This window comes from Stegostoma tigrinum, chromosome 10 (genome assembly GCF_030684315.1).
Source record: "Stegostoma tigrinum isolate sSteTig4 chromosome 10, sSteTig4.hap1, whole genome shotgun sequence".
NCBI lineage: Eukaryota > Metazoa > Chordata > Chondrichthyes > Orectolobiformes > Stegostomatidae > Stegostoma > Stegostoma tigrinum.
In genome coordinates this window covers 7,667,156-7,687,016 of record NC_081363.1, presented here as the reverse complement: position 1 = coordinate 7,687,016, position 19,861 = coordinate 7,667,156, and the positions used below count along the sequence as shown (strand labels likewise).

The 19,861-nt window shown below is 46.3% G+C and overlaps 1 protein-coding gene and 1 long non-coding RNA gene across 4 annotated transcripts in view; one reads left to right on the top strand and one right to left on the bottom strand.

Moving 5' to 3' along the window:
* LOC132210055 (uncharacterized) overlaps nt 1–6,300 on the top strand; it is an 11,195-nt gene extending 4,895 nt beyond the window's left edge. Inside the window, exons 3-4 of one of the 2 annotated variants that reach the window (XR_009446216.1) lie at nt 5,222–5,342; nt 5,495–6,300. This is a non-coding gene — a long non-coding RNA (uncharacterized LOC132210055). Of the gene's footprint in view, nt 1–5,221 lie in introns of both variants that reach the window. The other variant, XR_009446215.1, reaches the window with a different exon arrangement.
* LOC125455899 (ovarian cancer G-protein coupled receptor 1-like) lies at nt 1,847–19,861 on the bottom strand. Of its 2 annotated transcripts, none has more exons than XR_009446214.1 (3): nt 11,467–11,858; nt 4,996–6,239; nt 1,847–4,810 (listed from the first exon to the last, which is right to left on the bottom strand). XR_009446214.1 is itself a non-coding variant. In XM_059648955.1 (3 exons), the coding sequence occupies exon 3, from the start codon at nt 6,120–6,122 to the stop codon at nt 5,172–5,174; it is 951 nt and encodes a 316-aa protein (XP_059504938.1). In that variant the 5' UTR covers nt 6,123–6,239; nt 11,467–11,833; nt 19,748–19,861; the 3' UTR covers nt 1,847–5,171. The 2 variants fall into 2 exon arrangements, 1 of the variants encoding a protein (XP_059504938.1); XM_059648955.1 differs by adding an exon at nt 19,748–19,861 and having other exon boundaries at nt 1,847–6,239; nt 11,467–11,833.

Genomic DNA, 19,861 nt, shown 5'->3' with positions numbered 1-19,861 from the left:
ACTAATGGAAACGTCTTCTCTATGTCCATTCTGTCCAGGCTTCCCAGTATTCTGTAAGTTTCAATCAGATCCCCCTCCCTCTATCCTTCTAAATCAGATCAAATACAGACCCAAAGTTATCAATTGCTCCTCATATGACAAGACCTTCATCCCTCGGATCATTTTTGTTAACATCCTCTTGACACCTTTGATTTCTAGCACATCCTTTCTTAAATACAGGGCCCAAAACTGCTCACAATACTCCAAATGTGGTCTGACCAGAGTCTTATACAGCCTCAGCAGTACATTCCTGCTCTTGTAGTCCAGCCCTCTGCTGGATGAATGCTAACATTGCCTTTGCCTTCCTAACTGCCAAATGAACCTGCGTGTTAACCTGAAAAGAATCCTGAACTAGGACCATTGTACTGCAGATTTCAAAAACTTTTCTTCATTTAGAAGTGTTTCCCTATTGTATTCCATCTGCCACATCTTTGCCCACTGTCCTAGCCTCCTGTAGGCTCTCTGCTTCTTCAACACTGCCTGTCCCTCCATCTATTTTGTGTCATCTAAAATTTAGCGACAATGTCCTCAGTTCCTGAGTCCAGATTGTTAATGTATAACTGAATAATTGTGAATAATGAATAATTGTGGTCCCGACTGTCATTGGCTGCCATTCTGAAAAATACCCCATTATCCCCACTTTCCTTCTTTTGCCAGTCAGACAATCATCTATCCATGCCAGTACCTTGTCCCTAACACCATCTTGTCTTGTCTCCTGTGCAGCACCTTGTCAAATGCCTTCTTGAAATTGAAATAGGTCGCATCCAATGGCTCTCCTTTGTCTAATTTCCTCATTACTTCCTCAAAGAATTCTAACAGATTTGTCAGGCATGACCTCCACTTGATAACTGTGCTATTTTACCATAATGCTTCTAAATACTCTGCATTCTGATCCTTAATAATGAATTCTAAACTCTTACCAATGGTCAGGCTAACCAGCCTATAATTTCCAGTGTCCTGTCACCTTCCCTTCTTAAACACGGGTGTTAAATTAGCCATTTTCCAGTCCTCTGGGACCCTTCCTGAATCCAACGGTTCCTGTCGTGGAGGTGCCAGTGTTAGACTGGGATGGACAAAGTCAGAAGTCACACGACACCAGGTTTTACTCCAACAAGTTTATTTGAAATCACAAGCTTTCTAAGTACTGCCCCTTTTTCAGGTAAAGTCAGTGCTTTTGCAATCACCTTAAGTATCTTCTTCAGAACTCTGGGCTACAGTCCATCTGGTCTGGGTGATTTATCCACCCGAAGACCTTGCAGCTTCCCTAGCACCTTCTCCTTAGTGATGGCCACTACACTCACCTCTACCCCTTGACGCATTCAAAATTCTGGCATGCTACTGGTATCTTCCAACATGAAGACTGATGCGAAATAACTATTTCTTTTGTCCACTATTTCCTTGTTTTTTTTATTTCTTATTTCATGCTTCTCCACCTCATTTTCCAGTGGTCCAATACCTATGTACCGTCTCTTACCTTTTACATATCTAAATAAAATTCTTGCAATCTTCTTTAATACAACCAGCTAGCTTACCGTCATATTCAATCTTCTTCCCCCTTATTACATTTTGAGACATCGATTCATGGAGCATTGCTCTGGTCAGAAATTGTTAAATCCGATGATGTTTTATCCTAGTCCATGAAATCTTGCACAATGTTTGAGTGGAATGTATGATGAATAATATCAATAATAGGTGTTTGTGTCATACTTAATGTGAGCAACATGTGTGCATTCTGAACCTCCCCCTTTCACATTAGTCACTCAGATTTATAGCTTGTTTTGACCCATGAATTACAATGACTACTTGATGACTCAATCAAAAAGTTGTTTTATTAACAAAGCTGCTGTTATCTGTTTCTGATTACAAGTTGAAAAGGATTTACACTAATTCCAGTGAACAATGGCAGATTTAACAGGTTGATAAAGAAGAGGCAAAAAGAAGATGAAAAAAGTGTTGCATTTTGGTCTACTCCCAGCAAATAATCCCAATTATTTAACACAAATGATCAAAATGTCTCTAGTAATTAGTTCCACAATCACCCCAAATTGTCAATCTCCCATTGATTCTAAGGTTTTTTCTGATGCTTTGTCAGGATCCTCCCTGTTTTCTGGTAAGTCTAACATGAAACTTCTCTTCTTGATAGCTTGACCTGGGTTGTCACACTAACAGAGTATTTCTCTTTGTAGCTCCTGCTGAAAATCACATCAAATCATTTGATGAGCTCTGTATCTAAACCACCAGGTTTGGCACCAACCCAAAATTGTACGCCTTTCCAGAACTGCGTTTCAAAAATGTGACATGTTCAGAAATGAACAGTCAGTGTGGATCAGACTGTAGCCAATAACTTAAGGGTTCACAGAAACATAGAAAGTAGGAGCAGGAGTATGTCATTCAGCCCTTTGAGTCTGCACTACTATTCAATATGTTCATGGCTGATCATGCAATCTCAGTGTCCCATTCCAATTTCTCTCCATACCCCTTGATTCCTTCAAGCTGCAAGGGCCACACCCAGCTCCCTCTTGAATATATCTAAGAAACTGCCCTCAACAGCTTCCTGTGGTAGAGAATTCCACAGCTTCACAATTCTCTGAGTGAAGAAATTCTTCCTGATCCCAGTCCTAAATAGCTTATCCCTTATTCTTAAACTGTGACCCCTGCTCTAAGGGGCGACACGGTGGCTCAGTGGTTAGCACTGCAGCCTCACAGCACCAGGGACCCAGGTTCGATTCCAGCCTCAGGCGACTGTCTGTGTGGAGTTTGCACATTCTCCCTGTGTCTGCGTGGGTTTCCTCCAGGTGCTCTGGTTTCCTCCCACAGTCCAAAGATGTGCAGGCTAGGTGGATCGGCCATGCTAAGTTGCTCGTAGTGTTCAGGGGTGTGTGGGTTATCAGGGGATGGGTCTGGGTGGGATGCTGTAAGGGGTGGTGTGGACTTGTTGGGCCGAAGGGCGTGTTTACACCATAGGGAATCTAATTCTGGCTCAGTATGGTTTTGCAAGCTTCCTGCCTGCCCTCCCCATGGCTCAGGTGGAATTATCAGATCTGACCTCAGCAGGGAATTGAAGAAGAAGATGAAGATATAGAGAGGGGATTTCAGAGTCCACAGCCTTGAAAGCTGAAGGCTTGACAAGGACTGGTTGATTAATGGTGCAACTACTTGTAATCTTGTTCAGTTATCTACAGAGTAGAGTGCGCAGATCCTGATCAATACTCCTGGTCACCTCACTTTAACTCAGAGGCTTTTGAATCTACTGGGCACTGTTTGGAAGTTTGAGAATCTACTGGAGACTGTTCAGAGGTTTTGAATCTACCAGACACTGTTCAGAGACATCTGGGAATCCTCATACTGACTGGAATATGGGAGCAGTAAGAGTGAACATTGAACAGGAAAGGCACAAAACTGTGACAAGTAATTGTCGAGGCTGACGAATTCTGCTGGTACATGCTGACAATTAGCAAAAAATCATTTTGGGAGGAGGGAAGTGTACATCATATAGTTACTGGTAAGACTGAAGCTGCAGCTCATTTGACAGTTGAGGGTTGCACTCAGTACTTCCTCTCACAGTGATTTGAGATAGTAAAGAAAAATGAAGGTTCCATATCAAAACAAACACATTCTGGCAGCTGACAGAGTTAGCCATTGGTGTGGTCACTTCTGGTGGGAACAAAACAGCAGAGGTGCTCGCATTCCATGCACGAATAATAATAGTATACACATACATAACAAATAAATGCTCATAGAATCATAGAGTCATATAGCATGGCAACAGGCTTCGGTCCAACTAGTCTACACCAAACATGTTCCCAAACTAAACTAGTCCCACCCTGCCTCTGCTTGGCCCATATCCCTCCAAGCATTTCTTATTCATTTACTTATCAAAATGTATTTTAAACATTGTAACTGTACCTATATCCACCACTCCCTCCAGAAGTTCATTCCACACACAAACCACTCTCTGTCTAAGAAAATTGTCCGCGTATCTTTTTTAAATTTTTCTCCTCTCACGTTAAAATATGTCCCCTAGACTGAAATCCCTCACCCTAGGGGAAAAAAAGACACTTGCCATTCACCTTATCTATGTCCCTCATACTTTATAAACATCCATAAGATCAACCCTCAACCTCCTGTGCTCCAGTGAAAAAAGTCCCAGCCTATCCAGCCTCTCCTTAAATCTCAAACCCTCCATTCTTGGCAACATCCTGGTAAATCTCTTCTGACCCCCTCCAGTTTAATAACATCCTTCCTATAACTGAGTGGCCACAACTGGACACAGTACTCCAGAAGAGGCCTCACCAAAGTCCTGTACAACCTCAACATGACATCCCAACTCCTATACCCACATGTCCGAGCAATGAAGGCAAGTGTGCTAAAGGCCCTCTTAACCACCTTGTTTACCTGTAACACAAATTTCAAAGAATTGCATACCTGAGCCCCTGGTCTCTGCTTTGCTCATAAATTGATATATGCTGATGCCAATTTGATACTGTCATCCTGTACTGTTGCTAAAGATGGAACTGCAAATCAGTGATTGCAACACCTCTCACAGTGCCTGCAGTTTTTAGGACTGCCAGGAGATGGTGCTGCAAACTCAGTTTCACTCTGTTCATTGACACCCATTCGCCTTTTCTCCATCAATAGTGTTGGAGACATTTGGTGACAAAGGGACTGGCCAGTTCTGGTCAAGCAGTGGCAGTGACCCTACTTCTGGAGCAGGTCCCATCTGTCTCAGACGTGTGCTGTGGTCCCATCTGTCTCAGACGTGTGCTGTAAACTATTCAAACAAATTGAATGAAAGAAAAATGTATTAATTGTTTGCAGAGTTTCATTCCAGATACTTGAGGAATGACGATAGAATAGTTTTGGAATTGATGGGGAGGGTGGCAGTGGACAAGGGAGAGGTGAAACAGACTTGAGGTAGCACAGAACTTGAAATGATAAAACAACAAACTCACTTACTTCTAATTCAACTCTCTCCCTGTTGGTGTCAAATTTTGTTTGCTCAATCCTTGTGAAACGCCTGAGGATGTGTTACCATGTTAAAGTCGCTGTTACAATACAAACTGTTAAAACAGTCAGACAAGTAAGTCAGACAAAATGGCAAAGAGGAGTGAGCTTAAGAGATGGGCTCAATATTAATTCAAACAGAGGTTTTCATCTGTGATTGTTTGTTTTTTTGCACAAGGAAGAACCTTGATAACAGGACCTAGGAAACTTGCTAACCAGCCCTGTGAACTCGGAGATACGAAACAGTACAAGATGGGATCAGCTACACAGTTTAAACTCATCAGCAGGAGCCCAACATGGTAAACCTCAAAAATACTGTCAGCAAAGGGACAGTCATACTCAAATATGCTTCGAACCATCAGGAAAATGTGATAAGGAGCAAAGCAAGCCAGGAAAATGATAATTGTCCCAGATACCAATTTTTTTATTCTTAATTTCCGCTTTCTTTCAGACCCACGGAGTTTGTGGACAACCCTCAGCACTTTATAGTAAGAGTAGAGAAATAAAATCAAAGGAAGGCCGAAGCCAATTGAAAGTTTGTAAATATTTAAATATCTGTCCTTTTGACGCAGTGGATAATGTTCAAAACACAGAGTGTCATTCCCCTCGTCTTTACTGAGAACCTTGGAGCCCATGTAAATGGTGCAGACAGCTATCTCCTTGAGCCAGATGAGAATACTGATGAGCAAAGCAGCCTTCCTGCTGTGTATGAATTTAAATTTCAGAGGGTAAGCCACAACGAGGAAGCGATTAATGGCAATGAAGCAGAGGAAGCCAATGCTGATGTAGATATTCTGGTAGAGGAGCAGACCACTGAAGATGCAAAGTTCCCGAGAATGTTGCCAGTCATCATGTTGCAGCATGTACTGAATCCACAAAGGTAAGGAAAGGAGGTACAACAGGTCTGAGATGGTCAGATTGCAGAGGTAGATTCCCAGCTCATTCTTCTGTCTGATCTGTAGGTAGCTGTGATACAGGGACAGGAGGTTAGTTGGGAGCCCAATGATGAAGACCCCAATGTAGACGGTGGGAAACAGGATCTGGTGGATTCTGTGGTCAACAGAGCAGTTAACCATCATTCAGCACAACCCTGGAATGATCCGTCGAATAAATGTTTTTTGTGGAGTCCTCAGTTTGCAGTCTTCAAGCTTTTGTACAATCGTGTATTTAATACCTCTTTCCTGAAACGTGACTCCCTAAGCGTAAAAGCAAAGAATTTATGAATCATCCAATTGCAGATGGTGGAGCCAACACCAAAGTCACACAGTTTTGAGATCAGAGGTAATGGGAACTGCAGATGCTGGAGAATCCAAGATAATAAAGTGTGGAGCTGGATGAACACATCAGGCCAAATTTGTGCCCCTAAGATGCTGCTTGGCCTGCTGTGTTCATCCAGCTCCACACTTTGTTATCTCCGTTTTGAGATCAGTCTGGAGGAGACAATGGTGAAGGTGGAGCTGTCGTCAATTAGCAGGAGTCCGATCTAGAGAGATAGTAGGAACTGCAGATGCTGGAGAATCTGAAATAACAAGGTGTAGAGCTGGATGAACACAGTGGGCCAAGCAGCATTGGAGGAGCAGGAAAGCTGATGTTTCGGGCCTTGACCCTTCCCGAAACGTCAGCTCACCTGCTCCTGTGATGCTGCTTGGCCCGTTGTGTTTATCCAGCTCTGCACCTTGTTACCTAGGAGTCTGGTGTAGGTGTCGTTGTTGTCCAGATGTTACAGGGATGACTGCAGGGCTAGGGATATGGCATCCTCTGTGGATCTGTTACATTGGTAGGCAAACTGTAGAGGATTGAGGCAGGTTGGGAGACTGGAGTTGATGTGGGCCGTGACCAGCCTGTCAAAGCACTTCATGACTGCAGTGTTGCAATTTTTAAAAATAAGAACATGTTTTGAATAATTTCTCAACCCTCTTCAGCTATGTGATTTTTGTTTCTAATTTTTTTGCTGATCGTTAGCAAGGCTAATATTTATTTCCCTGGTCCAATTGCCCTAGAGAAGGTGGTGGTAAGCTGCCTTGTTAACTGCTGCAGTTAAGTACAGTCAAAGGACTGTTACACAGAGGGAGTTCCAGGGTTATGACCCAGAAAACCTGTAGGAATGTCAATATAGTTTGACAAATGACAGAGATAGACTGCCAGCTTATTCCACTGCCTGATCTGCTGGTAGCTATGTTCAGGCTTGGCAATATATTTCCAAGTTAGGTTGGTGTTTGGTATTGAGGCAACCATGCAGGCGACAGTGCCCTCAGCTATTTGCTGCCCTTGTTCTTCTAGATTGCAGGGTTCATGTGTATAGGAAATGTTAAGCTTGTTAAGTTTCTGCAGTGTGTCCTGAGGGTGGTACACACTGCTGCCATGATGAACTGTGGCATCACTGCTTCTTGATGCTATGTCTTACACTGTGGGCTGCATTGGCCTGGATGTTGCTAGAGGTCTGGAGTTACATATCCATGTCCCTGTTGAATATGGCCTCTCCCTCACTGCAATGACCCACCCATTACCGGTACCCAGTTCATTTCCCTCAGCCAATTCCCTATCAGCTCCAGTTCAATTTCTAATCCATGTACCAAACCTCCACAGAGACAAAAAAAAGCTGCAGATGCTGGAATCCAAGGTAGACAAGCAAGAAGCTGGAAGAACACAGCAGGCCAGGCAGCATCTGGAGGAATGGAGCAGTCAATGTTTTGGGTATAACGCTTCTTCGTGACTGGAAATGACAGGACTGGGGTGTGGGGTGGGTAAAGATCAGATGTTCAGGCCCTAAAATTATTGAACTTGTTATTGAGTCCGCAAGGCTCTGGGCTTCCCAAGCAGAAAGTGAGGTGCCATTCCTCCAGCTTGTGCTGAACTTCACTGGAACACTGCAGGAAGCCTGAGATGGAGATGTTGGCCAGGGAGCACTGTGCTGTGCTGAGCTCACAGGCAACTAGAAGCTCAAGGTCATTTTTATGGACAGAACGTGTGTGTTCTGCAAAGCGGTCACTCAGTCTGTGCTTCATCTCCCCTACATAGAGGAGACCACATTGTCAGCAGCAAGTACAGGAGGCTAGACTGAGTGAAGTGCAGGTGAATCACTGTTTCTGTGACCACACAGGAAGGTGCCGTGGGGTTGCCCGATGAGTGAACTCAAGCACACTTCACTCATCTCTCTACTGTGAGAGTGGAGCATGAGTGGAGCAGGGTGTCCTGGAGGGAAATGTCCGTGGAGAAAGCTGACAATGAGTCAGGCCGGGCACCCAAGTGGAGCGGGTCGGCCAGAGGCCTGGAAGGCCCAGCGATGTGGGGACGGTTGTTGGGCTGGGGACAGGCATGGGCAGTCAGTGGCTTGTGAGTCCGGTCAGATCATGTGGAAGCCCACTGTGCTGATCTACTGCAGCTCCTTTATTGAAAGACTGTAATGCTTATCTTTTTAACGTTATTTCTTATTTTTAAACTTATCCTGTGAATAACTGTAAGGTAATGTAACTTTTTTTTTCCCTTTTTCTCCTTTATTTCTCTATTTTGTGTCTAAGATTTGTGCTTAGACACTTTGTACCTAAGGTGCAGGCACATGGGGTGACATTGTTAATCTTTCACTGTACTTCTGTACTTCTATACTTGAGTACATGTGACAATAATGGATATTCTGTTCTGTTCTACAAGGGTAGGGAGGGAACTGCATGTATCGTGGTAGCATCTCTCTGGAACTAGTGGAAATGCCAGCTTACAATACTTCGGAATTGGATGCTGTTGAGCTGGAAAGTGAGGACTGGAGGGACCCTTTAGGTGTTGTGGGAAGGAAGGGAAGAGGAGGGGGCAACCTGGGAACCCTCAGTTCAGGAAAAAAGATGGACATTTGTGAGAACACCTGCAGAAGGTGGCATCATCAGAACAAATGTAACTGAAGCAGAGAAACTGGGAGAGTAGGTTTTGAAGAAGGATCACTGGACTCGAAAGTTAGCTCTGATTTCTCTCCACAAATGCTGCCAGACCTTTAATTTATTCACTCATGGGATGTGGGCATCACTGGCTTGGCCAGTGTACATTGCCTGCCCCTCGTTGCCCTTGAGAAGGTGGGGGTGAAGTCCTTGTGCAATAAATTGACCCACATTGCCCTTGGCGAGGGAATTCCAGGATTTTGACCTAGCAACACTGAAGGAATGGCAATATATTTCCAGGTCAGGATGGTGAGTGGAGGGGAACATGCATTTTTATTTCCCACTTACATCCACAATTCTTTTCTCAGCTTGTGCCAGTTTCAGAATTTCCAATTCACAGGGTCCAGCTACCTCCTTTTCACCATGAACATGCAATCCCTTCACACATCCATTCCCCACCAGGATGGTCTCAGGGCTCTTTACTTCTTCCTGGAGAAAAGGCCTGAACCATCCTCAGTCACCACCACCCTCCCCTGCCTGGCCAAGCTCATCCTCACTTTCTCCTTTAACTCTTTTCATTTTCTTCAAATCAAAAAGGTGGCCGTGGTTATCCACACAGGTTGTAGTTATGTTTGTTTCTTTGTGGAGCATGTGGAACATTCCTTGTTCCTGTCCTGCTCCAGCCATCACTCGTAACTCTTCCTCCAGTACACCAATGACATCATCGGTAATTCTTCTCTCCCTCATCTGGAATTGGCAAAATTTATCTATTTCACTTCTAATTTCTACCCTGCTCTCATCTTCACCTGTCTCCTCCTTTCCCTTCCTCGACATCTCTGGTTTCATTTCTGGGATAGGCTGGTCACCAATATCCACTACAAACCCACTGACTCCCACAGTTACCTGGATTATATATCCTCACATCTTTATTCTTGTAAAGACTCTATTCCATTCTTCCAATTCCTCCATCTCTGTTGTATCTGTTCTGACGATGCTAATTTTGAAATGGGGGCCTCTGAAATCCTCAACTGAGGATTTCTAGCACTGTAACTGACAGGACCCTCAGCTTGGTCTGACCCACCTTGTGCACTTTGTCCTCACCCCTTCTCTTCCCTCCCACAACAGTGCTAGGTTCGCCCTTGTCTTTACCTACCAATCCGACATCCAGAGGATCATTCGCTACCAATTCTGCCCCCTCCAGTGGGATGCCACCACTAGACATATACTTCCCTCTCCTCCCTTCCTAGCCTTCCGCAGGGACCACTGCCTCTAGGACATCCTAGTCCACTCCTCCTCCACTCCCAACACCCCTGCCTCTCACAGCCCCATGGCACCTTGCCCTGCAACTGCAGAAGGTGTAACACCTGCCTGTTTACATCCTCCGTCCTCAGTATCTGAGGGCCCAAATTCATGTTCCAAGTGAAGCAGCACACTTCACTCAATCCAGTCTACTGCACTCACTGCTCACAGTGTGGTCTCTTCTACATTGGCGAGATGAAGCACAGACTGGGCAACCGCTTCGCAGAACACCTACATTCTCAGCTTGAAGTTGCCTGCTGTTTCAAAACATGACCCTGTTCCCTGGCAAACATGTCGATCTCAGGCTTGCTGCAGTGAAGATCAGCACAAGCTGGAAGAGCGGCACCTCACTTTCTGCTTGGGAACGCTTAGCCTTCTGAGTTCAGTATTGAGTTGAACAAAATTTATCTGACGAAGGGGCTACGCTTCGAATGCTTGTGTTTTCAAACAAACCTGTTGGACTATACCTTGGTGTCATGCGACTTCTAACAAGTCTGGGGCTTGAACACTTACTCCCATGATCTTACCCAATCTCTATACACTGGGCCTTGGCAGTACAACGCCTGCTACCATTTGCTACCCATTGTCAGTCACTAATAGTTCCCACAATCAGCTGTTCATTCCCCCAGGCTGACCTTAATCCACTTCTTTGTCTGTCCAACTGTTCTTCTCTTTCTTTGGGTTCTATCTCCACCAATCATTTACTCTCCCCCCCCCCCCCCGCCCCCGCCACCCTATCTTCTGTATAAAACCATCCTTTCCCTAGCTACTATCAGTTCTGAAGGGTCACTGGATCCTGCGTTAACTACTCTCCACAAATGCTGCCTGACCTGCTAATATTTTGCAGCAATTTCTGTTTCATTTTCAGTTTTCCAGCATCCGCAGCTTTTTCGGGGTTTTTTTGTATTTTCATATGTCGACTGCCCTTGCTCTTCCAGATGGAAGTGGCCGTGTGTTTGGAAGGTGTTGTCCGAGTATTTTGGAGGAACATCTGCAGCGCCTGTTGTAAATGTTACACTGCTGCTGCTGGTGGCGAAGGGAATTGCTGAGTATCTTCAGCAGTTTCTGGGACCATTTCTTGGGGATTGCCGAGGGGAATAGTGACACTTTCACAGTGTAACAACTTACGAACAGAAACCGTCATCAAGTCACTCAGCTCCGACATCCTTACTGACTTTCTCTTCTCTCCTTCTCTGTGTGACCTGCATTTCATTCTCTCCCCTGGTTTCTCGGGATAGATAGAAAGCAACGAAAGTGTTACCTGTGAGTCAGTCCTGTTGGCCTGTTTCTGATGGTGGGAGCCGTTCCCGAATCTCCTTCTGGGGTGAATTGAGCGATTTGAAGTTTGGCGACTCTTTCCACGTTACGGTTAGTCGCCTCTACCTCCCAGGGTTTGCAAGGACTGGCATTTACAAGTGTTTGAGGTTCAAGTAGAAATCAGGACTCAAACCGATCTTTATCATCGATGTCCTCTCACAGAGACTGAGAACTAACTACGCTATATACATCCTGTACCGTTTCTGCAGTATTCATGGTCTGAAGGTGACTTTGTGTAGCCACCAGACAGAAAGCTCTCTCTGCATTACAGCGCCTTTCCCTTTCGTCCAAGACTCTCCGAAACTTAGAGGCTGTAACCGAGACAAGTAGAAACAAATGAACAAAACGTTCCGAGAAATTTGATTCCACTCCCACCCCCTGCTTCCTAGCGCCACATCCCCACTGATCAAGATCAGACTTGTTGTGTTAAACTCAGATTATCGTCCTGTAGAATCTTACATTTCTTCAGTTGGCATGAGTAAAAATATCAAGGCCCGTGAACAGTAGAACGGAAAATGCCAATGTTGTTGGAACAATTTCCTGGCAATGTTATTTTCTGACAAAAAAAAATTGACGAATTTCTGTTTAATTGAAGCAATTTTTAGCTCACAATTTAATGTCATCTTTTGCATGTAAAACTTGGATTTTCAACACTGTGAAAATGAACTCTTTCCCCTACTACCTCTGAGGTCAGCCTTATTTCTCGAACACTGATACTCCATCTGCTGTAAATCCAGAACCCCACTCTCTTCCATTAAACAGTGAGACTGTCTAATCTTCCTGTAAAAAAACATACTTTTAAACAATCTATTCAGGCATGTCATGACACAAGTTTCCAGTGGGTAGGAGTTTTTAAAATGTATTCATTCACTGGGTGTGGACATTGATGGCTTGATTTATTGACCGTCCCAAAGGCAGACAAGATTGGTTTGTGTCTGGAGTCACATGTAGGCCAGACCAGGTAAGGACAGCAGTTTCCTTCCCGAAAGGACATTAAGATTTTCCTGTCAATCAAAAGTTTGCTCATGGTCATCATTAGACTTTTAATTCCAGATATTTATTGAATTCAAATTCCACCATCTGCCATGATGAGATTGGAAACCTGGATTCTTAGAATATTACCTGGGTCTCTGGATTAGCAGTCCAGCAATAATACCACTAGGCCATTGCCTCCCTGCATGACCCCTAACCCTGAGGTATGGACACTACTGTGTACCATAAGAGCCCACACTGTCTTCCTTGCAACTTGACTTGCCTCACCCCTCAATACACCTCACCAGTGTTCCCTGCTCCGTCTTTAAGCTGGATCTTCTTGCACTCAAACAAATCTGACCTGTTTCTTTCTGCTGATTCAAATTTCTGCTTTCATCTTTCTGTCTCTTCTCATTTGCTTTTATTGATTTCTAATCCATGCTATTGTGTAAGGGAATGTCATTCATGGTGGGTACATCTCAGGTTGGATAGTAGATTTCACAATGCTGGGTAGGTCATGCGTTGAAATGACATTACATCATTACACATCACTGATGAATAAACAGGGACTTTCTGGGATTTCTCAGTTAAGTTTCTTCAGTTTTTGAGGTCATCATTTGTTTATTGTTGCAAGTATGTATTTTTATGTTCATGGACCATCTGGAAAAAAAAGTGGAAGCTTTTGAACTCTTTGGACATTATCTGGATTGAAAAGGATCTTTCGTTGTAATTTCTCACAAATGAAGCCAACTGTTTAATGCATGCTGTAATTTGCCTGTTTTGTTTAAACTGGGAATCAAGTAACTTTGTAGTAACGGCCAAGCAAAGCATTCAAGGAGATAAAGGATCAGGCGCAATGTCTTCATTACCAAACACCATAGCCTTGAAAGGACGAGTGGGTCTTGATATTAATGGCTGCCTAACAAATCTTTCCAGTCTATGAATTCTTTTCAGGCTTCACTGTAAAGAAGACACAATAGAAGCTGTAAGCCTTTTTCCTGGAATCCTGTTTCTCAGTAGAAGTTCCTGGGAACCTGAACATTTCCAAATAGCAGTCTACCTTGGTAAAGATCGGGCAAGATCGTCCCCAATCTATGTTAAAAATCTAGTTAATTGCAATCAAAACTGGGGGTCTATCATCTACATATGACTGTCAGCAGTTCAGCCCTATCAACAGGAAACCAATGGACATGAGATGTTCTCACATTCTATCTGTTCTTTCCATGGGGCCAGGCCCTGGAAAGGTGTTAACCAGTGCTGGCTCTCTCTTTAAGAATAGGTTTTTTTCAAAAGGTAAGGAAGCTCAGATAATGAACATATTGACATGATATTTGTAATTGGTGGAAATGCAGTAGGGACCAGATACGCTGTGTGGTGAGTTATTTGTGTTAGTGAAAATTCAATTGCATTTAAAGCTGCTTGTGTATGAAAAAGGAATGGAGCAATCTAAAAGGTGAGAGACAGCAGAATTGTTTTCTTTTTAAAGAAGCTTGGCCTGGACCTTCAAAGAGAGGCAGAAGGAACGTTAGAGAGAATGGGAAATGGAAGAAAATTTAAGCAGCTGGATTGCAAATCACAAATGGGAAAAGAAGAGAGGCAAAAGGAAGAAATGTGAAGGAAAGGTAATAATTGATTCGAGGGCTGGAGTTGACAATGTGGCTTCAGATGCAGATGAACGTTCTGATGAGAAAAAGTCCAGTCAGGAGATATTTAAATTGGTATAAACCCTTTCATAATTTGGGGAAAAGAGTGTGGGCACATAGAACATAGAACATAGAACAGTACAGCACAGAACAGGCCCTTCAGCCCACAATGTTGTGCCGACCATTGATCCTCATGTATGCACCCTCAAATTTCTGTGACCATATACATGTCCAGCAGTCTCTTAAATGACCCCAATGACCTTGCTTCCACAACTGCTGCTGGCAACGCATTCCATGCTCTCACAACTCTCTGCGTAAAGAACCTGCCTCTGACATCCCCTCTATACTTTCCACCAACCAGCTTAAAACTATGACCTCTCGTGCTAGCCATTTCTGCCCTGGGAAATAGTCTCTGGCTATCAACTCTATCTATGCCTCTCATTATCTTGTATACCTCAATTAGGTCCCCTCTCCTCCTCCTTTTCTCCAATGAAAAGAGACCGAGCTCAGTCAACCTCTCTTCATAAGATAAGCCCTCCAGTCCAGGCAGCATCCTGGTAAACCTCCTCTGAACCCTCTCCAAAGCATCCACATCTTTCCTATAATAGGGCGCCCAGAACTGGACGCAGTATTCCAAGTGCGGTCTAACCAAAGTTTTATAGAGCTGCAACAAGATCTCACGACTCTTAAACTCAATCCCCCTGTTAATGAAAGCCAAAACACCATATGCTTTCTTAACAACCCTGTCCACTTGGGTGGCCATTTTAAGGGATCTATGTATCTGCACACCAAGATCCCTCTGTTCCTCCACGCTGCCAAGAATCCTATCCTTAATCCTGTACTCAGCTTTCAAATTCGACCTTCCAAAATGCATCACCTCACATTAATCCAGGTTGAACTCCATCTGCCACCTCTCAGCCCATCTCTGCATCCTGTCAATGTCCCGCTGCAGCCTACAACAGCCCTCTACACTGTCAACGACACCTCCGACCTTTGTGTCGTCTGCATTCTTTATCTTGCCTGAGAACATCGCAAAAGATATGAGTTGGCTAAAGGAAGACTGGGTGCTATTCACACAAAGCAGGTTAACTGCTTAACTCAGCTGTATCACTTTCAGCAGAAGTTTCTGTGAATCATAATGCAGAATAAAAGGCTTTTCTGCATATGAGTTGGTTCTTCGGGCATACAGGTGCATGTATTGAGAAAGAGGAAACAGCCTGTACAGGTCTATATTCAATCTGAAAGGGTAAAGCAAAGTAATTTCAACAAGAGGCTGTGGACATTCGGAATAAATGCTACATACCAATCTCTCCAAGAAATCATTCTCTTAGAAGAGTTTGAAAATTCACTTCTCCCAGTGGTTAGTACTCATGTTTAAGACTACGCAGTTGCAAAAGATAGCTAGGTAATAGAGAGATAATGGGAACTGCAGATGCTGGAGATTCCAAGATAATAAAATGTGAGGCTGGATGAACACAGCAGGCCAAGCAGCATCTCAGGAGCACAAAAGCTGACGTTTCGGGCCTAGACCCTTCATCAGAGAGGGGGATGGGGGGAGGGAACTGGAATAAATAGGGAGAGAGGGGGAGGCGGACCGAAGATGGAGAGTAAAGAAGATAGGTGGAGAGGGTGTAGGTGGGGAGGTAGGGAGGGGATAGGTCAGTCCAGGGAAGACGGACAGGTCAAGGAGGTGGGATGAGGTTAGTAGGTAGCTGGGGGTGCGGCTTGGGGTGGGAGGAAGGGATGGGTGAGAGGAAGAACCGGTTAGGGAGGCAGAGACAGGTTGGACTGGTTTTGGGATGCAGTGGGTGGGGGGGAAGAGCTGGGCTGGTTGTGTGGTGCAGTGGGGGGAGGGGATGAACTGGGCTGGTTTAGGGATGCAGTGGGGGAAGGGGAGATTTTGAAACTGGTGAAGTCCACATTGATACCATATGGCTGCAGGGTTCCCAGGCGGAATATGAGTTGCTGTTCCTGCAACCTTCGGGTGGCATCATTGTGGCAGTGCAGGAGGCCCATGATGGACATGTCATCAAGAGAATGGGAGGGGGAGTGGAAATGGTTTGCGACTGGGAGGTGCAGTTGTTTGTTGCGAACTGAGCGGAGGTGTTCTGCAAAGCGGTCCCCAAGCCTCCGCTTGGTTTCCCCAATGTAGAGAAAGCCGCACCGGGTACAGTGGATGCAGTATACCACATTGGCAGATGTGCAGGTGAACCTCTGCTTAATGTGGAATGTCATCTTGGGGCCTGGGATGGGGGTGAGGGAGGAGGTGTGGGGACAAGTGTAGCATTTCCTGCGGTTGCAGGGGAAGGTGCCGGGTGTGGTGGGGTTGGAGGGCAGTGTGGAGCGAACAAGGGAGTCACGGAGAGAGTGGTCTCTCCGGAAAGCAGACAGGGGTGGGGATGGAAAAATGTCTTGGGTGGTGGGGTCGGATTGTAAATGGCGGAAGTGTCGGAGGATAATGCGTTGTATCCGGAGGTTGGTAGGGTGGTGTGTGAGAACGAGGGGGATCCTCTTGGGGCGGTTGTGGCGGGGGCGGGGTGTGAGGGATGTGTCGCGGGAAATGCGGGAGACGCGGTCAAGGGCGTTCTCAATCACCGTGGGGGGGAAGTTGCGGTCCTTAAAGAACTTGGACATCTGGGATGTGCGGGAGTGGAATGTCTTATCGTGGGAGCAGATGCGGCGGAGGCGGAGGAATTGGGAATAGGGGATGGAATTTTTGCAACCTCACCATCAAACCCGCAGACAAGGGTGGCGCAGTGGTAGTATGGCGTACTGACCTCTACATCGCCGAGGCCAGACGCCAACTCTCCGACACCACCTCCTACCGCCTCCTCGATCATGACCCCACACCCGAGCACCAAACCATCATCTCCAACACCATTCATGACCTCATCACCTCAGGGGACCTCCCACCCACAGCCTCCAACCTCATTGTTCCCCAACCCCGCACGGCCCGTTTCTATCTCCTTCCCAAAATCCACAAACCTGCCTGCCCTGGTCGACCCATCGTCTCAGCCTGCTCCTGCCCCACCGAACTCATCTCCACCTATCTGGACTCCATTTTCTCACCTTTGGTCCAGGAACTCCCCACCTATGTCCGTGACACCACCCACGCCCTCCACCTCCTCCAGGACTTCCAATTCCCTGGCCCCCAACACCTCATATTCACCATGGACGTCCAGTCCCTGTACACCTGCATTCCGCATGGAGATGGCCTCAAGGCCCTCCGCTTCTTCCTGTCCCGCAGGCCCGACCAGGCCCCCTCCACCGACACTCTCATCCGCCTAGCGGAACTCGTCCTCACACTCAACAACTTCTCTTTTGACTCCTCCCACTTCCTACAGACTAAGGGGGTGGCCATGGGCACCCGCATGGGCCCCAGCTATGCCTGCCTCTTTGTAGGTTATGTGGAACAGTCCATCTTCCGCACCTACACAGGCCCCAAACCCCACCTCTTCCTCCGGTACATTGATGACTGTATCGGCGCCGCCTCTTGCTCCCCAGAGGAGCTCGAACAGTTCATCCACTTCACCAACACCTTCCACCCCAACCTTCAGTTCACCTGGGCCATCTCCAGCACATCCCTCACCTTCCTGGACCTCTCAGTCTCCATCTCAGGCAACCAGCTTGTAACTGATGTCCATTTCAAGCCCACCGACTCCCACAGCTACCTAGAATACACCTCCTCCCACCCACCCTCCTGCAAAAATTCCATCCCCTATTCCCAATTCCTCCGCCTCCGCCGCATCTGCTCCCACGATAAGACATTCCACTCCCGCACATCCCAGATGTCCAAGTTCTTTAAGGACCGCAACTTCCCCCCCACGGTGATTGAGAACGCCCTTGACCGCGTCTCCCGCATTTCCCGCGACACATCCCTCACACCCCGCCCCCGCCACAACCGCCCCAAGAGGATCCCCCTCGTTCTCACACACCACCCTACCAACCTCCGGATACAACGCATTATCCTCCGACACTTCCGCCATTTACAATCCGACCCCACCACCCAAGACATTTTTCCATCCCCACCCCTGTCTGCTTTCCGGAGAGACCACTCTCTCCGTGACTCCCTTGTTCGCTCCACACTGCCCTCCAACCCCACCACACCCGGCACCTTCCCCTGCAACCGCAGGAAATGCTACACTTGTCCCCACACCTCCTCCCTCACCCCCTTCCCAGGCCCCAAGATGACATTCCACATTAAGCAGAGGTTCACCTGCACATCTGCCAATGTGGTATACTGCATCCACTGTACCCGGTGCGGCTTTCTCTACATTGGGGAAACCAAGCGGAGGCTTGGGGACCGCTTTGCAGAACACCTCCGCTCAGTTCGCAACAAACAACTGCACCTCCCAGTCGCAAACCATTTCCACTCCCCCTCCCATTCTCTTGATGACATGTCCATCATGGGCCTCCTGCACTGCCACAATGATGCCACCCGAAGGTTGCAGGAACAGCAACTCATATTCCGCCTGGGAACCCTGCAGCCATATGGTATCAATGTGGACTTCACCAGTTTCAAAATCTCCCCTTCCCCCACTGCATCCCTAAACCAGCCCAGTTCATCCCCTCCCCCCACTGCACCACACAACCAGCCCAGCTCTTCCCCCCCACCCACTGCATCCCAAAACCAGTCCAACCTGTCTCTGCCTCCCTAACCGGTTCTTCCTCTCACCCATCCCTTCCTCCCACCCCAAGCCGCACCCCCAGCTACCTACTAACCTCATCCCACCTCCTTGACCTGTCCGTCTTCCCTGGACTGACCTATCCCCTCCCTACCTCCCCACCTACACCCTCTCCACCTATCTTCTTTACTCTCCATCTTCGGTCCGCCTCCCCCTCTCTCCCTATTTATTCCAGTTCCCTCCCCCCATCCCCCTCTCTGATGAAGGGTCTAGGCCCGAAACGTCAGCTTTTGTGCTCCTGAGATGCTGCTTGGCCTGCTGTGTTCATCCAGCCTCACATTTTATTATCTAGGTAATAGAGAGGGCTGATGATGACAAGCTGAGATAAGTTTAAACCTTTATTCCATCATCCTCATAAACCTGAAAAGGATGAAAAGTGGGAGATGGAAAGGTAGGGAAGAAATGAGGATAAGGAGGAACATCTAGGAATTCCCAAAACTCTGCTTCTCAGCTTGTAAGGGAGGGCACTGAGGGTGCAAGTGAAAACCGAAGTCCCGAGTATTTCCATTTCATTTCGAGCAGGAAAACAAACCCTTCGGTCCAACTCATTCATGCCGAACAACCTTCTTCACTGTCCACAATAACACCTATTTGGGTGTCACATACAAATTAATGCACCATACCTCCTATATTCACATCTAGGTTATTTACATAAGTGATGAAAATCAGTGGGCCCAGAACTGATCCTTATGGCACGTGACTGGTCACGGGCCTCCAGTCTGAAAAGCAGCCCTCTAACACCCGTCTCCTACCTTCAGGCCATTTTGTATCCACTTGACTAGCTCCCCTGGATTCCACGTGATATAACCCTATTAACCAATCTACCATACAGAACCTTATTCAAACTCTTTGTTGAAGTCCATTTAGATAACATCTGTATTCGATGGAGTTTAGAATAATGAGCAAGGATCTCATTGAAACTTACTGAATATAGTGAAGCCTGGAAAGAGTGGATGTGGAGAAGATGTTTTCACCAGCAGGAGAGACTAGGACCCAAAGGCACAGTCTCAGAGTTAAGGGACAGCCCTTTAGAACTGAG

Coding starts and splice junctions, on each gene's coding strand:
- LOC125455899 (XM_059648955.1), bottom strand. CDS start 6,122: ATGATGGTTAACTGCTCTGTTGACCACAGAATCCACCAGATCCTGTTT.